This window comes from Rhinopithecus roxellana, chromosome 15 (assembly GCF_007565055.1).
Source record: "Rhinopithecus roxellana isolate Shanxi Qingling chromosome 15, ASM756505v1, whole genome shotgun sequence".
NCBI classification, from domain to species: domain Eukaryota; kingdom Metazoa; phylum Chordata; class Mammalia; order Primates; family Cercopithecidae; genus Rhinopithecus; species Rhinopithecus roxellana.
The window spans coordinates 87,345,462-87,368,139 of NC_044563.1; the positions used below are offsets into that span (position 1 = coordinate 87,345,462).

The following is a 22,678-nucleotide window of genomic DNA, read 5'->3' on the forward strand; positions in this document are numbered from 1 at the left end:
CAGCTTAGGAGGAGAGCTAGCTGTTAGCTGTCATACAAATAAATATTTAATTGCGTATTATGTAGGAAGTACAAGAGAATATAGCAGAGGGGACTGATATAGTATGGAGGTCAGGATAGATTTACTCAGGGAGACCTGAAGGATGGGCAGGAGTTAACCTGGCAGAAAATTCCAGACAGAGGGAATGTTACCTGCAAAGACCTAAATTGGAGAGAGGAACTGAAAATTATTCATGTGGCTAGAGCATAACTAGGGAGAAAGAGTGATCCAAGAGGCAGGCAGGGAGGTGTCAGGTCATGGGTTGAAGTTTATGAGCTTTGAGAAGCATGGGAGTGCCGTGATCTAATGTATGGTTTGATCATATCACTCCCCCAGATGCCACGGGGTCAACTGCTTTGAGAGGAGCAAGACAGCCGAGAAGCAACCAATGAATTGTCCAGGCTGTCAGTGCTAATTGCTAGACCAGAGTGGTGGTGCCTGAGTGGGAAAGAAATGCGACATTCAAGTCGTTTTCCTGGAAGTAGAATTAATAAAACTTGGGGATGAATTGCATACATAGGGGAGGAAGGAGAGGGAGATGCTGAGGATAGATCCTATGTTTCTAGATAAGCCGTTAGATCAATGGATATGGCATTTAGTGAGATGAGAGTAACTAGGAGGGGAGTTGAGGATTCCACTTGGCACATGACAGTCTGGAGGTGCCTGTTCAGCATCCAAGTGATGTTAGGTAGGAAGTTTGTTGTATGAGACTGCAGTTCAGAAAGCCTATGGAAGTAATTATCTTTATGCCAATTCTTCTGATGGGAGCTAGTCAGCAGGACTAATTGTCTGTTAAGGGAATCATGGTTCAAGATAACAGTGCTTAGTGGAGTCATCTTTATAGAAGGAGTAGTTTCACAAACAAGGGTCCTGGAGTCAGAATATATGGGCTTGAATTCCATGTAAGAGAAAATTGTTTGTGTCACCTCCCCACTCAACAACCTTCAGTGACTCACTACTATGCAAAGAATGGCATCAGAACTCATCATATGTATTCTCATCCTCAAGCCTTTACCTTAGGGCCTCACCTTAACTTCCCAGCCTCATCTTCCACTGTGTACCTACACCCATACTCAGCTCCAGCCCCATGAGTTAATCTCCCTTTCTGTCTCCTATCTTTACTCCTCCCTGGATGCTTTCTCCCTCCCTTCTTTCTTCAAACCATTATCTTCCTCTGAACTGGAACACCCATTATGGCATCTATATTTGGCCCTTAACGTTTGTTCCCTTAGGGTTTCATTTTTTTCCTCTTGGAGGCCTTCCAGGATCATAGGCCCCTTCTTCTATCTTCCTTCACTCCCAGCACAGAGAGATGCTCCCAATTAGCCTGCTTCCTACTACTTTGCATCACAAGGAAGAAGCTGCCTCATTTCAGCAGCTCTGTTCTTCCCACTCCAAAGCCTCACCTGCCTGCCTATACTCATGCGTGTGATGCTGGCATACCCCGCAGAGGACACAGATGTCAGAGAAAGGGGCAGGCAGAACAGGTTCTAAAACTAAAAGGAAAGTTTTCACTGTCTTATGTCTGGAATGCGCTGGCCTTTGTTTTTTAACAGCCATACAGCTTTCCTGAAACAAGGGACATGTTTAAAGATTAAAGCTGCTATATGGAGCTTGATGTGGTTGCTGCATCCCCTATGCATGAGCTTAACCAGGTTGGCAAATCGAGAGCACATCTTTTAACCATCAGAACTTTGTCTTTCTCCCTCATCCCTCTAGGAGTTACTGCAAGAGCTCAGGCACCTCAAAATCAAAGTGGAAGAGTTGGAAAATGAACGGAATCAGTATGAATGGAAGCTAAAGGCCACTAAGGTAAATGGCACTCCTGATGCTTATGGAGAGAGTACGAGGGCCTTGTGGAGAAGGTCTGCATTCCAACTTGGGGGTTTCCAGTAGCCTAAGTTTGAAAATGCAAATCAACCCTCCAGTGTGGACACACAACAGTGCCCAGATTGTGCAGCAGACAGACTTGATCCAGGAAAGATCCTCATGGAGAAAGCCTGTGAGATTATGAATTGCTCAAGTGTAGTAACCCAGTCTGCTTCCTCTCCCTGCACCCCATAACGCCTGGCTGAAGCTGGACCAAGAAGGGGCTAGAAGTGGGGGGAGCAAGTGAGTGGCAAGCAGTGAGTCATGAGTCCTAAAGCAGATGTTGGATGCATCATTTTAAATTCAGTAGTCCCTTCTAGAATCAGTTTTTCAAAAAATAGGCATGCTTTATATTTGGCACAAAATATAATCCTAAAAATGATATAAGCTTCGAATTATTTCTTCAATCAAATCATGTTTCGCTTAAACTAGGGAGCCTGCAATTTAAAGGACACCAAAAATAAATTCTATTGTGAAATAAATTTCTTCCCGCCCCCCTTTGTTTCTTCCTTCTTTTGCTATACTAAAGTGCAGAGATCAAAACTAGTGGGTTACATTTAGCCCATGAATTTTTTTGGCCTGCACATTGGGTTTTAAAACGGTGAATTGTTATTTAAATTTCAGGAAGTTTACATTAGGCTACAGTTAGGTTTCCTTTGGGGAGTATGGGGAGATGGGAGGCTCACACCTGCCTTCCCCTACTGTGTCTGCAGTGCCACCCAAGGGCATTACTGGATCATTTTTATTAGAGTTTTCTTAACTTCTACTTTGTATTTTTATTTTTTGTGCAAGTTAATTGCTAATTATTATAAAAACAGTAACACACACTATAGAGAATGTTCAAAACATAAAAAATTAAAGGAATCAAAAGCACTCATACCACCCAGGTACTACCAGTGCTAATATTTCCTTCCATGTATTCTCTTCTGTTTTAGGTCTGTGTTAGGCCATTCTTGCATTGCTACAAGTAAATAGCTTAGACTAGGCAATTTATAAAGAAGAGGTTTAATTGGCTCAGGGTACTGCAGGTTTTACAGGAAGCATGCTGGTCGCATCCGCTCAGCTTCTAGTGAAGCCTCAGGGAGTTTTCAGTCATGGCAGAAGGCAAAAGCAGGAGCAAGTGAGAGAGAGGAGAGGAGGTGCCACAAACTTTTAAACAACCTCATCTCATGAGAACTCACTCACAATTGCGAGGACAGCATCAAGAGGGTGGCACCACCATTCATGAGAAATCTACCCTCATAATCCATTCACCTCCTATCAGGGCCCACCTCCAATACTGGGGATTACAATTCAACATGAGATTTGGCAGGAAGAAATATTCAAACATCAGGGTCTCCCTATCTCTGTCTCTTAATTTTTATTGTTGATAATTTATATCATGCTATTATTTAAAATTTTATGACTTCTCATGTTATCAAAATAAAGCACTGAACATATGTAAATATGTAATCTAGTGTATAAATGTAAAATAATTTGATTAATCATTTTACAGATAATGAAATGGTTGCACAGAGAGATTTAACTTTCCCAAGATTTTACAGCTATTTGGTACCAAGCCTAGGCAATCAGACCCATCTGTGTCCTGGCCTGTGTGTATCTGAGTGTAGTTTTGTATGTGTATGCTTCACAGGCACCAGCTCTAGGGGCACTGGTTTTGTCCAGTAGCTCAGAACCTTCCATCACAATGCCCCACTCAAACAAGCCCTGTCTTGGAGAAACCTTTGAAGCTGTACACCCTCTGTCATAAAACCAAATAACACTTTTCTTTTTAAATTACCCCAGCTCTTTGCCTTGGCATGTAGACCTTTGAGATGCTACCTGGCGTGGAGCACTTCCTATGTGCCAGAATGTACCAAGCTATTTGCACACATTTGATCATATAATCCAGAAAATCACCTAGTGAGGTATATGTTTTTTATTCTCACTTGACTGGGAAGGAAACAGAGGCTCAGCGTGGCCAAGCTGAGGTTCACATCTGGGTCTGTGTCATTCCTGTGCCTTCATGTTGTTTCCAACATCATCATGATTCCCTGCAGAGAAAACCAGCACTGTTTTTGGAAGTCTTTCACTTTTCTGCTTAAGGCCTCTCAGTCCCTGAAGGGGATTCATCTCCCAGTGCAATGACAGTAGGGCATGGTCCCTGGGTTTAATGAGGCACAGCACCTCCAGGGACCCAGACAGTAGCATACACAGTCAAGTAGGTCTCTGGACTGTTCTTGGCCTTCCCAACTGCGGGGACAGAGATCGTTCAAAGGATAACAGAGCCCCTATAGTGTCTGGCCTATTTCTGTGGAAATTGGCACAAGGCAGGTTGGACGCAGTCACTTGGTCTGTAGGGTCCATGGTATATACCTACAGGACCTCCCCTAGAGGCAGGGCTCAGGAAGAAGAGCCCTCATAGTGCCAGGTGCTAGATTCTGTCTTGATCAGTCCACACTGCTGAATTCCCAACTGTGGGGCCAGCAGACAAGCATCAGGTATCCATATTTCTGACAGAGACCAGTGCCCATCCTGTCCACAAAGAAAGGGAGAAATGGGCGTGGAGAGATGCAAGAAAAGTTAAAGGAATATCTTTCAAGAATCATCTGGCCTTTGTAGAAATGGAGATTGAGAGTCCCAAAGCTAATATCTTCAGAAGCCATTGTCACCATGAGTCATAAGCCCATGGGCATCTTTGCCCTGAGTGAGCTCTGATAAACTGCTCTATAGCTGCATGTCTCAGCAAGCAGGTTGCACAGCAGGACCCAGCTCTTGGCCTCTGTGAGTAGAGGGGCAGTGCTTCATTATGAACTTTGGAATAAGGAAACCCTACCCCTTGTCATCTCTTTATATGGTCATCCCTGTCCCATTTGGGGGATGTTAGGGAAGGTGATTCAGAAACCCTTGAGGTGGGCTCAGGAAGCCCAAGCCTGGTAAGAGTGGCCTTCATCTGTCCTGTTAACTCAGAAGCAGACATGCAGTGGTAGGTGGAGCCCTGACACTGGAGAGAGCAGGCAGGCCAGGGTTTGCATCCTAGCCTGGTCACCGAGTAGCTCTGTGACTGACACAGAATCTTGTATTACTCCTGTTTTCTCCCTGATGACTTACGGAGATATTGTTTCCTCAGGTGGTTTCTTGTGAGGATTTGATGTAAGAAAGTGAGCGCAGGGGCTGACCAGGGTGGGTGCTCAGTCTGTGTGCTGAAACTGAACACAAGGCCTGTCCAGCAACAGAGTTGCCAACAGGGCCAGTACTCACTTAATTACTTGGGGTTGTTCAAATATTAACTTGGGCCTTTGTGGAAATGAACAGCCTATACTATGACCTTGAGGATCAAAGGTGGGACATGATAGGGCCAACACATGGGGAAGGGGTGGCCAGAAGAGAAGCCTTTGCTGTCTTTTATTGACCAACTCTACATTCGATGCTCATCCCTTTTCTTACCTGGTTTGATGCCGAGAGAATTGAACCAATTATCCACAAAGAAAAGAATAGGATGAGAGGAGCAAATAGCAGTAGCATTTATTGAGCACTTAGTATATACTAAATATTGGACTAGGTCGTTCATAACCATTATCTTAAGCCTTATTGCAGTCCCATGAAGTAGGTGTAGTTTTTCCCATTTTATAGGTGAGCTGAGACACAGAAAGGTTAACTTACTTGCCCAAGGTCACCCAACTAAAGAGAATCAAGGTTTGTTTGACTCCAAAATCCAGGTACCTCTTGGGACAGGACCTATACAATTCTGATCTCCTAATGAGTATGGGAAAGCATGAACAACCACACCTAGTGTTGTGTGTGAAATTTAACCTGCACTACTTAATTGCGACATGGGAACCAACTAGTGCAGCTGCCTGTGTGTGTGCAAGTATGAATGTATGTGTGATTTATGAGCTGTGTATACATGCTTTTTTGCTAAAGTATGTAAATTAAGCACTTCTCAATGTTTGTACATCTATATATGAGTGAACGTGCACACATGCCTGGAGGTTGGAGAGAAGCAGTGACTGTACCCAAAGGGTAGGAGCGTGTTGAGGGAGGGAGCCCTTGGCTTACCTTTTCTCCACCAGTGGTGATTTGGCTTCTGCTGTATTTTCTGTGTGGGTTGGAAAGATGAAAGCTGCATGCACTTGTTACAGTGGTGTCTCTAAATGTTACTGCATGAATATCTTGGGAGAAGGAAGACCACATCCAGAATATCCTCCTCTGCACCAAGGACAGCCCTCCCATTGCACACAATTCCAACTCCTCATCACAATCCCAATCCTCACAGGCCAGGGAAGAGAAAACCTGGTCAGGTAGGAAGATGCAGGGAAAGAAGCACATTGATGTCCAGAGCTGTGGGGGAGGGCCAGGATGGCCTAGAAGAGTGAGTTCAGTCAGCAGAGTTCTACCTGTGGAGAGGGCAGTGAGCCCCTGCTACTGCTCACCTCTTCTCCTAACTCCTGATGCACCCTGGTGCCTGATGGGCTCTGGACTCTGACGAGAGGCACTTCATCATGATTTGGCAGTCCTTCTGACCTGGTAGGGATCCTCTGTTGCTTTTCCAGGCTGAAGTCGCCCAGCTGCAAGAACAGGTGGCCCTGAAAGATGCAGAAATTGAGCGTCTGCACAGCCAGCTCTCCCGGACAGCAGCTCTCCACAGTGACCACACAGAGAGAGGTGACTAGCTTGACTGTGACAAAATGCAGTTGTCTGGGTCCCTGGGCCTACTCTTATAAGTGAGCATGTATTTCTATAAATGAGTGTGCATATGCTTGTGTGTGTAGCCATGCTAATGGATATGCATATATGTGTGCAAGCATGGCCAAGTGAATGGATGCACCAGTTTGTGTGTTTGTGTGTGTCCCTATAATGTAGCGCTATTGTGGAATCATTCCCATGGAACTCTCCCCTAACTAGAAGGCTTTTTTCAGATGCACAGAAGTTCTGTGCAGCCACCTCTGGAGCTTTTACTGAAAATGCAGGAAATACCTAACTCTCTCATTTGATTGAAAGGCCTTACTTCTGTATCATCACCAAAGGGGAGGCTTTAGCAATTTATTCAGTCGTTTCATGGATATCTGCCTGATGCTTGTATAAGGCCCTGAGATGACAGAAACAAGTCAGTTCTTTTTCATTCTTGAGGTTTCAAATCTTACTCTCAGAAACACCTTTCCTGGCCACCCTAACTCAAATAGGTGGCCCCAGTCCTATTATTCTCTAACTCAATAGCCTTTCTTTTTCCTGCCTAGCACTTATTATAACTTACCAGTGTTGTGTGTTATCCCCACTCTGGGGCGAGGACTATATTTTTCTTGTTTAAGAGCATATCCACAAAGCCCAGCACAATATTTGGCCCATTGTAGAAATATTTCCCTAAGAAATATTTCTTGAATAAGTGAAAGGATGGTGAATGGTCCCTGAGGAGTTCAAGTCTTGCTGATCAAAAATAGAGGATAAATCCTCAACTACTGTAATGAACACATAAATCTTTATGGCTGTTTGCCATATATACAAAATGATCACACACCTTTCAACTTCTCCACTCACTACCAAGCTGCAGAGCAATGCTGAAGATCATATAGTCCTACGGGTTGGTGTCACTACCTAGTCACATCCTGGCCTCAGCACTGCTTAGCTTGGATCCCCAGCTGGGGTGTGGAAGCCATGCAACAATGGCTTAGGCTGGAGAAGGAAATTAGTTGTCAACATGCTCATCCCTCTCCTAGCTTTTCTCAGTGTCCGCCCAAGCCATTGGCTGTGTTGCCTACCTGCCAAGGCCTGCTTATAGAGGCTGGGTTCTCCTAAGACACCTTGGACTATCTCTGATGCTAAGCCGGGACAGAGAGTGCCCCATGTCATGACTTCTAGGCCAGGCAGCCTTCCCAGTCTACCCCTCCTCTCCCCAGAGTCTGAGCCTCCCAGGCCCTACCCCACTCCATTACTGGGTACTTTCTAGAGCTGGTCCTTGGGTCATTTGCTGTCGAAGTTAGCTTCTGACCAGTGGATCAGGGTTTGCCAGTCTTCATATGGAGCTTACTGCCCTCCCCAGCAAAGTGAGCTGCAGAGCTGATGTTAGCTACCCAGAGCCTAAATAATGAGCAAGCGATTATCCACTTTATTCTGAAAATTAATCTCCACAACTATTTACACAAAGTCCATAGATCTACTGTTGCTATTCTTGTTAGATGTAACAAGCATCCCAAAAGAAAATGGGAGGCCTATATATTCCCTTGACTCCTGTACTTTTTTTTTTTATATAGACAACCCTATTCCCATTTAGGAAGAGGCATAGATCCTTCTTTGAACAATCTAGCTATGTGCCAATTCCTAGAATATCTGGCAAATGACCTCCAGCTTCCTTTGGCTCTCCAAAACAGTTAAGGAATCAACAGAGTCCCTGTTGGGTCCAAACTGAGAGAAGGCTGCGGGTTTTCCACCGCAGACCGACAGATTTCTCAGCCCATAGGGAAATTCTGGTTCATGATGAAATAAGATTGTTTATCCTTAACCCAGCATTTGCATATATGTATATATCCCAATACATCTAAACATTTGTTAGTCAGTTTTGACTATATCATTTCAAATTAAGCCAAGTACCAACTCTTTTACATAATTTTTATTTCCCAGTCTTCACTCAACTGTAGATTCTTTTAATGTTAAATTCTCCTCTTCCTACAATTTGTCAGACTGTATGATTTTCTTCAAAGCCAGCCAGAAGCCCAGGTACATGCCTGCTCAAGTTGTAAAGCATAAAAATGTCTATATTCTTAGGAGATGTTGGTTTTGAAAGATTTTTGTCTTCCTCTGTGTCACCTCGAGTACATGGGCATTTTGATTTTGCCCATAAATGTCTGTAAAGAGAAGATAGCATACTGGATTCCTTCATTTAGTAGTCTAGCAAATATTTAAGGAGAACAAGTCTGTGGCAGACACCATCCTGGCCTCTTTAAAGAACTAAAAGAGCCATGTTCACATGGAAAGTCTTCATTTGAACTTGGGGGGCATCATAGCAAGTGTGGATAGCTGTTTGCATTTATATAAATAATTTTTTCTATACCTGAATTCTTTTAGACCAAGAAATTCAACGTCTGAAAATGGGAATGGAAACTTTGCTGCTTGCCAATGAAGATAAGGTAAGATGGTCATTGGGTAGCCCTGTCTTTTCCATGCTTACATCCCTGGCTCTGTTTGGTCCCTGCTGGTCTCTGATATTCTGGACAGGGCCATGCTTATTATGCCATTGACATAGGGGTATGTCAGGAGAATGACTTATGCCTCCTAGAGACCTGGCCTCTGCCACCTGTTTTTGGCTTTGAGAAATGGAAAGTTTGTCTAAATGGAATCTCCTAAAGGCAGATTATAGCCCTGCCTGTTCCTGCTGGTGTGGGGGGAAAAAATACTGCTGCTGCTGTGATCACTGCCAATATCATAGCTCTTGCTGGAATTCCTAGCAAAATAGCCCCCCCGATCTCCCATATGCATGATCTGACAATAGAACCATCATAGAGACACTTGGCAGCATGCCGTGCCTCCGTTTATCCTTTGCATCTAATTTTGGCACAGTCATAAATAGCCACCTCTATAAATAAAGAGTACCTGGCTGGTATAAACATCATCTCTGAGGATCACAACCCTTCATTTTACAGATGAGGAAACAGACTCAGAGTGCTTAAGTGATTTGGCCTAAGGTCAGGTAACTAGTAAATAGCATAGCCAGCTTTCACACCCAAGTTTGTCTATGACCTGTGTGGTCTCCCAAGTTCCTTTCAAGGCCTTTGCCTTGAATGAAATGATCTCCTCTGGGAATTCACTCTGCAGTATGAGGTATCTCAGACTCCTAGGGAACAAATGAGTATATTGGGATAAATATGACAGCTTTATTTTAGTCTTTTTTTGTGTCGCTCCAGTGGGCAACACTAGGACCAGGAGGCAGATTTTAATGACCACTTCAGGAAGGTAGGAAGACAGTGAGTTTCATGCTTCTGAAAATGTTTAAGCCCTGTGAAGGGTGTCTCAGATGACTCACAGTCTTCAGGTAGAGTCGTGAATGCCTGCAGATGCCTGTGAGGCAGACCACTGAAATCCCAGCTCTGTGGAATGGGGCCTGGACACTCTTTTCCTTTGGTTCCACGTGGGATTTCTTCTCCTTGTGCCCAGAACATAGCGTGGGTCCCAAAATGAAATCATCTGAGCTGCCAGCGTAGCATTAATCTAAATCTCTGCTCACACTGTGGCAGGACCGTCGGATAGAGGAGCTTACGGGGCTGTTAAACCAGTACCGGAAGGTAAAGGAGATTGTGGTGGTCACTCAAGGTAAGAGCAAGGGCAATCCTATCGTTGTCTCTGAAAGATATTCTATCAGCTGTGTTAAATCCAGGGGCAGTCCTGCTAGCAGCCGTTTCACCTCTATTTCGGAGAAGACTCTCTACTGGAGAACAGAGCTGTTTAGACTTTTCTGCATGATGAGAAATTAGCAGTTGTTGATTTCCAGAAATATTAACAAATGGAAGTCAGTTCAGGGCCTTCAGGGACTATCCAGATCACCAAGAATATAAAGCCTGTGAATTCCCCACCCTTGGAGGGTCTCTTATGCACATTCCCAGGACACACCTTAGAGGCAGCAAGTACAATTAAACCTGGATCAAAAATCAACTCAGTGCTGTCATTGAGGATTGGAGCTCATCCACCTCCTAGAAAATCTAAAGCTCTGCAGCAGACTCAGAGGGCCCTCTGGGAGCCTTCTTCGAGTTGCTGGGTCTGAGTTGCTATAGGAAGTCACAGGACAGAGAGAGCTGCTGTGTTTTATATTTGCTGCCCAGACTGAATGCAACATGCAGGCAGCATCAGGATTCTTATGGGCATAGTGGTGCATGTGCCAGGCTGTCTTCACTGTTCATGCCATTGACCTGGGCTCCCATCATAGATCCTGAGGAAGCAGCTATTTCACAGCACAGGGCTGCTTTGAAGGATATTCAGGAACCTCTGATTCTGGCTGAGCTTCTGCCTCTTCTTGGGAAGAAGCCAAGCCTCTGCCAGGATGTGGCTGACTGGTCACTGACCAGGGCCTCTGCCAGCCCTCACACACAGCCCTCTTTTTTTTTTTTGAGATGGAGTGTCACTCTGTCACCCAGGTTGGAGTGCAGTGGCACAATCTCAGCTCACCATCACCTCTGCCTCCTAAGTTTAAGCAATTCTTATGCCTCAGCCTCCTGAGTATCTGGGATTACAGGCACCTGCCTGTAATTTTTGTATTTTTAGTGGAGATGGGGTTTCAACATGTTGACCAGGCTAGTCTGGAACTCCTGACCTCAAGTGATCCACCTGCCTCAGCCTCCCAAAGTGCTGAGATTATAGGCGTGAGCCACTGCACCTGGCCTCACAGCCCTCTTTTTAAGATCATGGATCAAGTCACTCTCAGGGCTTTGATTGCCTGTAGCTAAGGAGTGAGAAGTTTGGAGGCAGGGGCTACCTTACCTCTGTTCTGCAAATAAACTTTGACCTTGAAATGATCCTGATGCCAGCCCTTGCTCAGATGCCCTGTAGATTCTTCAGAATCACACTCTTACTGTCCCTTTATATAGTTCTTAGTCTTTCTTAATGAAGGCGATACAATGTTAAAATTTTGTGGTATGATTATAAGTTTCTAAACAATTCACACAGTATGAATTCAACAATTCGCTCTTACTGCATTAATGCTTGCAGGGCCTTCGGAGAGAACTCTCTCAATCAATGAAGAAGAACTGGAGGGAGGTTTCAGAAAGTGGAACACTACAAATAAGGGCCCTGAAGAATTATTTAAACAAGAGGTACTGTGTTTCCATCCATGATGTAGGGTTTCAGCAGCTCCTCCAAGCTTGCCCTGAGCTTGAGGGAGGATCTAGTCAGACATGTGTCAGGTATATATCTTGGCAGGTGAATACTTAAATTTAATAAAGTGCCCCTCAGGCTGTGGTGGGGATAGGGGAGCAAGAGGCTGAGGCTCTGGCCTGTGCTCTGGTTGGAGGCAGCATGGTGGATACTGGAACTTTCAAGGATAGGAGTTCTTCTTTTTAATCAGGCTGCTAGTTTATTTTTATCTTTTTTTTTTCCTCTAGAATGTAAGCATAGACCAAAGGTGGTGTTTGATTTATCTACCACCCTTTCTCCAAGGTCTGCAGTAATGCCTGATACCCAGTAGAATTTAACAAATATTTGTTGAATGAACAAACATGTCTTGCTCATTTAGAGGAATTAACTGCAACCTCTGAAATGCTGCATTCCTTCTTGACAGATATGCCCTTCAGTCCCTATAGCCAGGACACAGATTTTCCTTCTCATCTATTTCGTTTGTTTAAAATCTGGTCCTATTGTATGACTCTCTAGACTTAAGCTAGATACAAATAAACAAAACCTCAGGTGAAGGAGGGGCTTCAGCCTAGGGTCCAAAAGATTCCTGAAACTTCAGACTATCAAACTGAAAAGAATCTTAGTGCTTCAGTTCAACCTTTTTAATTAAGGAGCAAAAGCATCATCCAGTGAGCCAGTTATTGACTCAGAACAAGCACACCAGATTGCTGGCAATTACAGAATAGCGGTGTCCAAGTCTTACTGTATACCTCCATGTGGTCACTGTGATGAACACTCTACCTGGCAGAATCTGGACTTGAACCCAGGTCTGACCACAAAGCCCAGGCTTTTAAAACTATACTGTAATGCCAGAGTTGTTCTCATAGTAGACCAAGAGGATGCTAGGATCTAGAGAAAAGAGGCAGTACTGGAGACTGTGTTCTTTCATAACCACCATTAGCTCAAGGTGGCTCCGCCTGTGATGCTAGGTGCACTACTGAAGGCACAGTGTTGTGCTAGGTGCAGTACTGAAGACACGGGACTATATTCTTTCATACCATCATTAGCTCGTGGTCATTCCACTTGTAACGTTCTTTCCTTTCTTGCCTTAACCAGTTTTCATTTCTCAAAATTCAGCTCAGCTGTTCTCCTCTCCAAAGCTTTCTCAGCTTCCCACCAGTGAGAGGGAGCCTCTCTCTCCCACTATTCCCATATTGTGTTACAGGTGTTGGAGCCAAAAGAACATTGCACATTGTTCTGTTCTCCTAGTTTACTTGTCTGTCTCCCAGATGTGGGGAGTGCTTGCTCCAGACCTGGCACAGGGCCTGGCAGGGAGTAGATGTTGCTGATGTTTATTGGGTGACCATATCAAATGGGATTCTCTCATTGAAAGCAACAAAATTTGGCTCTGGCTAACCTAAGCCAAAAAGAATTGTTTTTAAAAGAGTGTGCAGTGGCTTGCTGAATGAAAGGAAAAGCTGAAGAACCAAGCTCAGGAAGGGAAGGAGCAGAAAAAGCCCAAGAACCCAGGTCTCAGGACTCTACTGCTGGGATATGAACATGATCTAAGCTCTAGGGCCCAGGAAGGAGAGGCAAGCTGGCCCAGATGGACTGATAGGCCTACCACGCCCCCTTGGCATCTTGAAAGAGCAAGGCATCTATAATGATGTATCCACCATGGCTGTACCCAGGAAGGAAATGTCTCCCTAAAAGGAATCATGTAAAGAAGGGGGAAAGATGGTGGGTGGTCCCCAAACAGACTGTCCTCTACCATGACTCTTCTGTCTCTGGTGCAGATGCCTCCGAGATGTAGCTCTCCTACAGTGGGGCCACCTCCATTGCCACAGAAATCACTGGAAACCAGGTAAGAGGCCTGGGCATTTCCCCACAGCCACTGTGCTCTCAGGCTTGCCTTGGGGCTGCCGAAGTGGATGGTGAGGGCCGTGAATGGTAAGCATGGCCACTGCATCCTAGGTGCACCTGCCCATCTGTTGTTAGGGCAGTTACAAACCAGGCCTACCTCTTTTGGCCACAGAAGGGCTTCTCATCCTTCAGGCTGAGGGTGTGGATCATTGTCACTGAGAAAGGATCTGGCCAGGGATTGGAGCGTCAGAGGAGAGGTGGCTGCAACTCATCTGTGTCTTACAACAGCTCCTCAGAGCTGAGAACATCGCGTGATGTATGTTGCTTTTGTCAGCCTCTGCTTCCTGCTCTTAGAGCGAATTTAGCCCTTTGGCAATCGAAGCTCTCTAGGGATGGTCATGTCTTCTCATAGCAGTTGGTGTAATTGCTTTAGGGATGCTTCACAACAATGAACTAATAATGGGCTCACCTCTGAGGTCATTTGACTGCCATCTGTCTTGTTCCCTCTAAAATAAACCTAAATCTAGTTCCCTAGGCCTGCACTTTAGCACACATTTTGAAATTGAGCCCCATGTAAGGGTAACATGGAGGTTTCACTACAAAGAGCAGGCTGCCTTTCAGCTAAGGTGTTGGGGCAGATGACCACAAGCATCACAGAAACTCCCCAGAATGGTGCTGAGTCTCCAGAGCCTGCACTCTGAGTCCACTTTCCAGAAAGCAGTTGTTCCCTTGAGCCTTTAGCCCAGAGGAAAATGGTAATGTTAAAGAAGTTGATCAGGCAATCCTTAGTTTTGGAGAATAAGAACTGTGGTTTATGAGTTCACTGAGGGAAGGTCAATACCAAGGAACTCAGACTGACCAGATTTACAAGAGACTAATATTTGTTTAAATGATGACTTATTCGTATAAACTGAGAAATATGACTGCCAAGGAGACTTGGCACAGGTTACCCTTGTGACCACTGGTGGCATTGCCTCTTGACACATTTGGTGCCCTTCTCTGCAAAATAGACCCTGAGAGAACCAAATGAGTGTAAGCAGACTAGACAGGCATGCAGATCCAGAACAGAGTGTGGAAGGGTCCTAGCAGGTGATGTTCTAGAGCCATGGCTGGCTAATGTGTTCATCTGCACTCTGAGGAGGCCCAGGTCCCTGGTCCCTGGATTACTGTTAGACTCAGACAAGCCCAGCATCAGTGCCTTTCCGCTCTTTTGACACTGTAGACCTTCGTCTTTTATGACCACACAATTGTCACCTCAGTGCAGCAGAATTGAGTGTATTCTGGCTTTTTGTGCAATGCCAAGAACATTTCATTTGGATTTAAGTGACCCCCTCATGCCCTTGCTAACACATTATTGATCCAGTCTATCCCCCAAGGTGGGCCAGTCTCATTTTGTATGTAACGGCTATTATGAGAGGGTATTTTTTTTTTCAGTGACCTTGAACCTAAGCCCAAGACCACTGGTTAAGCATTTGAAATGGCCTCTGTGTGAGTGATAACATGTACCTCCTTCTTGTAATTATTTCTTTCTTTTGTGTTTTTTTCAGGGCTCAGAAAAAGCTCTCTTGTAGTCTAGAAGACTTGAGAAGTGAATCTATGGATAAGGTCAGCTCATCAACCTATCCTTAAAGATGACTGAGTTACTTTTTTGGGCCTAGCATAGTACTGGGATATATATAGGCAGATCCTGGTCCCTACCTTGTAGAGGATTTTATAAAGTTGTGGGGGAACCAGGAATGACATGAACATTCTGAGAAAATTAACCAACCAGGTGTGGCCCTAAGCATCTAAGAGGAAGGACAATTCAGGAAACGCTGCCTGGAATTGATGAGAGATGATGTTGAGGTCGGCAAAGCTTGGTTAGAGTCTGCCGGGCACCAGCAGGTTTTGGGAAATGGTGGGGAGTAGGACGAGGTAAGGTCAGAGCCATGAGACAGATCAAGCCAGGGAAGATCTTGACTTCTAGTCCTATATCCCTGGGGCACTTGGGGACATCATACAGATTTTTTAATGATGAATTAATGTGAATAAAGGAGATGATCCAAGGGAAGATGTAGGATCTTCAGGATTTTGGAGTGAGCTGTTGTAAGAGTCTATGGAGGAGGGTTTTGTGGCTCCTTATATGGGAGTAGCCCTTGATCATGTGGGTGGACCTCATCCTGCAGGGGACAGTAGCAGGCTCTTGAGCTTGGTCATTAGAGACCAAGGGAACCTGCCCTGATAGAGACCCTTCAGTGAGCCTGTGCTGCATACCATCCCTTGGTCTCCAATAATGTTCATCAGCCTCCTTGTTGATACAGTGGAGAACCATAAAGGCTGAAGTTGGCAGGAGCCCTGGGCTTATTCAATGGCTCTGCTCCCGTGGTCACGTGTCTCTTGATTGCCATGGTCATGTTGCTGGCAGCTACCCAGGACATCTGTCCATGGAGTGGGATGGGGATCTTTCCTGCCGTGGATGATGATTACTTGACATGAAGATGTGGAGGGAGGGGATGAGCCTTTCAGATTTAAGCAAACAGGTAGTCCTGAGTTGTTGCTATTTGTGAATAACACAAGTCTCTTTTTCTCCACATAAACGAAATCCTCTTGTTACCCCATAGTATATGGATGGGAACCAGCCCTTCCCGGTGGTAGAACCCAAGGTACATTGACTTCATGCCCTATCGCCTATTTGTGCTTACACTGTTTGCTAGTATTTTAACTTAGCAAGTCATAGTTTTCATAACCTTAAAATGTGCTAACTGTAAGGAGTAAGAGGGCAAGGGGAAAGAAGCAACTTTTCTCTCCCATTTTATTTTTATGTGCACTCAGCTATTTAATATGCTTTCACTACCATTATCTGTGGGACAGGATTTATTATTATCACCTCCATTTTATAGGCTCAGAGAAATTAATCTTTAACAAAGTAATCTAGATTTAATCACTGGGAAGGGGATTGCTACGATCTCAGCACACTGAAGAATGTGATAGCTCTCATCCTTTCTGGACTGATACGTCATGGTTTAAAAAACACGAGTGTACACTCAGTCCCGCTTTGATGAACAAGTCATGTTATAAAATTCCATTAGGACTGATTTTCTCCAGGGAAGCCTGTCATGGAAGAGGATTAAGTTTTTAGGCCAGTGCACAAATGTTGAGCCCATAAAGAAATGAAGATTCATATAATTAGCATTATTTCAGCCACACCCAACGACCATTTATAACATTATATGGAAAATGTATTGTGAGGCTGATGGCATTTCCCTTCTCTGTCCCCTGCCTCCATGTCCATATGAAACATGGAGCTTCTCATTGCTTTCTGACTTCTGCCTGAGAGGGTCATTTTATGTTTTCACATCCATATGATGAATCATATGAGGCATCTCTGCTCCTCCACATCTGTGTAAGAGAAAGATCTTTTCTGCACATCTGCATCTATATAAGGGGCTTCTCTACATTTCCATATTTGTAGCAGTTAGTGCTTCAAGTGAGCAGCCATTCCTTGGGCCATCTGAACAGCAAAAGTCTTCTGCCTGCTCACCTGCCCAGGTGCTCTGGAACACAGGCCCTTGAGCCTGGGGTTGGTGTGGTCCCTTTGTGAATTGAAAGGCTTCCTATGGAGACAGCTGTTAAATCGCTCAGCAGTCCCCCCTCCCACCTCAGCTTCACAGAGATCATTCGCAGGTGTTTCTAAAGCACACCTGTAAGTGACCACCTCCTCCTTTGGAAACATGCCCAGTTCACAGGCTCAAGGTTTAAGATGCCAATTTGATTACCAAGAAATATGAGTGATGTGGGACTATTTATAAAGGAAAAAATGCTCCAGATTAAAAGTTTAATTCTTATATGTTTTGACCATAATCACAATCTTATACAACCTCAGTTATTCAACATGGTCACCCCTCTCCCCTCACCCACATACACCACTGTCCTCCCCAGAACTGCTCCACGGGTGCAGAACCGTTCCACAGCCATCTTTCTGCAGCATTTCTAACTTTGGTATCTGGCCCTTGCTTAAACTGGCTCTTGCTTTCTGTGACTGAGAGCTCATTTCATTGTAAGACATCCTTTGTATTCTTTTCTAGCTCTGTGAGCTTCTCTAAAATGTGCATCTGCTGATCCTCTCTCTCTGTGTCTAGCCCATGGAAAAAGTCAATCTCCTCTATTTCTGACAGCTCTGGAATTTAAGTCCCTCTTGCCCTCTCTGAGTGCTCTGTTCTCTGGGCTGAACATCACCTTCTCATGTGCATGGATCACAAGCCTTTCAAGCTGCTACTTAGTCTTCTTAGGATCAGCATTAGTTTCTCAATGTATTCTTCAAGTTGTGCCCTGGACCAGACTTGGAGTGTGATATTCTAGATGTAGTCTCACCAGCGCCTGCCTTGGTCTAAGGACTGCTCTTCTAGCTTGCTGTTTCTTTAGGCCCTGGGTATGTGATATTTCCTGTGTTTTTCTCCTTATCCACTGTCCACTGTGTGGTAGGCCCTGTGGATATGTTATTTCCTAGCAAACTTGAGGCAGGAATTGTTATTCTCCATTTAGAAATTATCAAACAGAGGTCCTGAGAGGTGGAAGAGAAAGAGCTTTGTCTGAGTTGGTCTGACTCAAAGCCTAGGCCCTTTCCATTCTGGAGTGCTGCTTCTCTGTTCTAATTTAAAGCAGCTGGATAATCAGTTCTACACTACTCCCTTGGCTGGGGCTTCTGTTCCCCCACAGCCAGGAGGATTGTTCTTTTTGGAGACTGGAGAAACAGAACTGGAGCTGAGCATCTGCGTCATGTCCTGACATTGCACTGCCTTCCGCATCATTGAGTCATTTCTTCCCAGCTCTTATTCTTGGCCTGAGCAGAGCTCAGAGAGTCCTTTCCATTGTCCTTGATTCCTTTTTGCTATCTTTCTTATAGGTCTGGACTGCCTTTTAAACCCCATCCTTGGGTTAGGTATGTGTTCTCTTTGCATCTCTGCTCCTCAGGGAGTTCCCCGGGTGGCCCACTTGGCTCCTTGGCTGTCTCTACTCCACCTTGAGGGAGCATACGTGATGATGCAACCAGAAACCTGTTTTTGAGAGCTCTTCCCCCCTCCCATATGTCCTATATAATAGGGAGCTTGGAGTCATGCCCTTCAGGTCTCTAAAATTTTTGAACACTAGCTTCTCACAGTCAGTGGTTCCTGGGTCTGACTGCATTAGTATAATCTGAGCTAATCTGAGATGCTTGTTAAAAATATAGACATCTGGGGTGTGCTTCCAGAGGGACTGAATCAGGGACTGGGCATAGGAGGGATCTGGGAATTCATGTTGTTTTACAAGTGCCGCAGGTAATTATGAAGAGCAGCCAGCACATGAACTACCATTTGGAAACTGTGGGTCTTGACCAGATGTCTGATCATGTCTAATCTTTATGTCATGGGTCATCACAAACTTGAAAATCTCATGGCCTTCCTCTCTCAAGGTTCTAGTTACTTCTCCTCTACCAGCCAGTTCTTCCAGAATTCTTTCAGAATTCAGTTTCCTCTTCCTGTATCTCTCCTTTCTGAATTATTTTTAGGGAGTTATAGTCAATGTTCAATGAATGAACTAATCTCAAACAATTTCTAGGACATACATTTATAAGCAAATTGAATTGGAAATATATTGGATATTTGGCTTTTAGCTAAATGAAACTTCAGAAGATGTCTCAGTCACAGCAGCCTTCCATTACTGTTCTGACTTGTCAGTTTGAAATCTGTTTGTTTTTCATATTACTTTTCTTCTGGATCTAATCAGGTGATCCACAGCTGATTCCTGTAGTGACATTGCTTCAATTTCTCTTTTCTTTTATTCTCACTTTCACAGTACATTCCACTGTGTTTCTCTCGGGTTTGCAGATTTAGAGGCCATTATATGCCTCTTTACCAAATAAGTGCTATCTCCTTCCTCATTTAATCAGCTTGTTTCTTTGGGACCTTTCCATGGCCAGGGTCCAAGCATGGAGCTGGCTGCACTGAGGCTCTACCTCGTGCAGACTATGATCCTAAGTTCCCAAAAGAGCTCTGTTGACATGTAGTCCTCTGGCCCGTTTCTTGTTGTCACCTTCCCCAAGAGTGTGTGTATCTTTATGCTTGCCTTAACATGATGTTTTTAAAGAAGCCATGATCACAATATACGGTTTTTTTCTTCTTTTGCTCCAAATTTAAACTATAATTTCTCTTCTGTACCATACCCGCTCTCAGGCAAGATCCATATCATTTGTGCAGTTGGTCAGGCCCTCACAGAGATCTGCCCTTGCCTGGTCTGAGTAAGGGTCCCATTTAGCAGAAGCACCTCTCTCCTCACCATAGAAAAGCAAATCTGGGGGAAACAGAGAAGCCCAGACCAGACTGAGCTCAGTTTCCTCTCTTGCAGGATTGTTATTTTACATATATTTGTATGTATGTATGATAAAGCACTAGGCAGCTTTTATTAGAATACCAATTTTCATATCCAAAGAGCTTGCAGAGTAATTCATGGCTGTTAATTCACTGGGTCTCTGAGCACTAGGCCAGACAGCAAAGGCCCCTTTACAAGACAACTTCACTTCCTGTTAGAGGCAGTTGCAGTCAGCCCCAGATTTGCACTTGACTCTGTCCCTGTCTTACTGTGTGGCCTTGGAAAAGTTTCTTCCTTCCTTGGAACTCTTGTCCCTTTTCTCAGACTAGCTAAATAATCTTTGAGGGGTCTTCAAGTCACCATATGTGAAAAATGGCTCTTAGAAAACAGGGAGTTGTTCTGTATCCAAGGATTTCCTAACTGAGGCTAACAGCTAAGTCGGTATCTCTCTTTTTCTCTCACCTTCCAATAGGGCAGCCCTTTCTTGGCGGAGCACAAATATCCCACTTTACCTGGGAAGCTTTCAGGAGCCACGCCCAATGGAGAGGCTGCCAAATCTCCTCCCACTGTCTGCCAGCCTGACGCCACGGGGAGCAGCCTGCTGAGGCTGAGTGAGTGTCCAGTCCTGGTGCTGGTGGCCTCTGAGCAGCATCCTTGGCACTTTCAGTGATTGTATAAGATCCCTGCACCTACCACCACAATCCACAGTTGGAGAATGGTGGGGTGGGTGGCTGGAACAAGTTGTACCCTGGGGTGGTCCCACCTCTAGAGGCTCCCCCTGGGTGAGCTGTTTTCTAAGGTAAGCATTCTACAGTCTCAGCAAACCAGGGTGTGTGTATCCCCTACTTCTTTTCAGCTGCAGCTTTTCACCCTCATTTCCTCTCTTCTTCTCTTCCTCCTCTCGAACCTCTTCCTGTCCTTCCTAGCATTGTTTTCCCTCCTCTCAGATACCCCCTTCTACCCTTCCTGCCCCTCGCGCTTCCTTCCTCTGTCATTCTGATCTTCTCTCTCCTGTGTCCACCTTCTTCTCTGCAGCTTCCCTATTCCCAGTAGGGGGGTATCATGCACTCCAAGTGGGAGCATTTCCTTAGGCAAATGGAGTCAGTGGCCAATGGGCAAGGGTGTCGGTCTACAGGTATCCTTTCGGTGGGTAAGACCTGAAACCACAGAGGCTTTTGCTGCTTTTCATTCAAAACAAGCCATCTTTCCCCACCAGCAGCAGAAGATTCAATGGGCCCAGGAGGGAACTTTCTGGTCCTGGCAGAGTTCTTCCTGAGGCTCCTCAGCCTCAGCTCTTCTCTGAACTGGCCTATGCATTGGCTTCATGAAGGCCAGCTCTGCCGTTGGCTGCAGGAACTTCAGATAAGCCCTTGAGTGAGTTCTAGTGACACTCAAACTGGACTCACTACGGCTTCAGATTGTTCTAGTGTGAGCTGAGTGAGCCCAGGCACCTGCACAAGAGCTGCCCGTGACCTGGAGTATTCAGCCCCTGCTGCTGTCCCTTCCTTTCCCTGGGTGTGGACACCTCAGCCTGTCACAAAGGGGCACTAGGAGCAGTTGGTCCCCTCACATGAAACCTCCTCTCAATGTCAGTCACCACTCACCCCATCCTTCTCCATGGGATTATTTTTCTTTCTGTTTGAGTTTTTCTCTCTCGCTCGATGACACTCTTTTGTTTATTTCTTTGCTTCCCCGTAACTCTGTTGGGCTGGATTTTGGCCTCTCTTGTTTCTTCATGTGGCTTCTCTGCTTCTTGGTTCACTGGAGATCGTGGCCGGAGTGTCAGTGCCCCCGTATTAGGTACTGTACCCATTCCAGGTGAGGTGGAGAGTGAGAATGCCTTTGTTTCCCTACCCTAACCCTCCCCCTCACCAACACTCAGCCAGGGTCCCACTACTGCCTGCATTCCTGCATCTCCCTCTGAGGAAAAAGAACAAGCTCCTTGTTGAAATAATCCACAAGTACTTTGGACCCCAAATCCTTAACATTAAAGACATTAGCTCACCTACATTTGAAATATTGGGCACACTAATTTCTCAGCAAGGAAGCCTGGAGTCCCCACTAGTCTCTGGGATCTTGGTATGGAGTTCTGGCCTGAAGGCAGAACTGGGCAGATTATCTGGACTCCCACTGAAGGGGAGGGCCCAGGCTTGAGGAAGAAGGGTTCCAGAGGCCACGTCCTTACATTCACGTTCATTGCCTTCTTCCAATCTCAGGAGACACAGAAAGTGGCTGGGATGACACTGCTGTGGTCAATGACCTCTCATCCACATCATCGGGCACTGAATCAGGTCCTCAGTCTCCTCTGACACCAGATGGTAAACGGAATCCCAAAGGCATTAAGAAGTTCTGGGGAAAGTAAGTTGGTGCTATTGATCCTAATTATATTGCTTTGAATTTTTCTTTTTGATTGGGCAAAGAGTCTGTGTAAGCCCCTGGTCCATTAGACATTGAAACAGCAGTCAGAACAGAGTGTTCATGTTTAAAGAGAAGAATCTTAGATATTTTTCAGGGCCAAGAGAAGGAGAAGTATGAAAGGCACCCATTAAATATATCCAGTTGCCTTTCATGTCATGTATCCTAGGCACCCACCTATTCCACACACCCTGAACATAATCTCTGCAGCTACATGGGGTTTGGGACAGACACAGATGAGACTGTATTCTCCCTTCTTAGGAGTCAATCTGTTTTAAGAAATCCTTGAAAAATCTTTGAAACCCAAGTACTTGCTGGCCCAACTGATCCACTTTGTGACATGAGGCAGAAACTGGGGCCTCCTACAAGGCATCAA

At 45.1% G+C, this 22,678-nt stretch overlaps 1 protein-coding gene across 11 annotated transcripts in view; it reads left to right on the forward strand.

The window, feature by feature from the left end:
- PPFIBP2 (PPFIA binding protein 2) overlaps positions 1-22,678 on the forward strand; it is a 143,489-nt gene that overhangs the window by 105,026 nt on the left and 15,785 nt on the right. For 8 of the 11 annotated variants that reach the window (XR_004053549.1, XM_030917588.1, XM_030917579.1 and 5 more), the window contains 11 exons: positions 1,759-1,851; positions 6,441-6,552; positions 8,947-9,008; positions 10,113-10,188; positions 11,578-11,681; positions 13,497-13,564; positions 15,111-15,168; positions 16,164-16,205; positions 20,360-20,498; positions 21,655-21,687; positions 22,104-22,245. Coding sequence is in view for 10 of the 11 variants with exons in the window: in XM_030917588.1 (XP_030773448.1) it covers positions 1,759-1,851; positions 6,441-6,552; positions 8,947-9,008; positions 10,113-10,188; positions 11,578-11,681; positions 13,497-13,564; positions 15,111-15,168; positions 16,164-16,205; positions 20,360-20,498; positions 21,655-21,687; positions 22,104-22,245 (929 nt within the window). In the remaining variant the exon portion in view is untranslated. The remainder of the gene's footprint in view (positions 1-1,758; positions 1,852-6,440; positions 6,553-8,946; positions 9,009-10,112; positions 10,189-11,577; positions 11,682-13,496; positions 13,565-15,110; positions 15,169-16,163; positions 16,206-20,359; positions 20,499-21,654; positions 21,688-22,103; positions 22,246-22,678) is intronic. The other 3 variants (XM_010360610.2, XM_030917582.1, XM_030917584.1) reach the window with 1 other exon arrangement.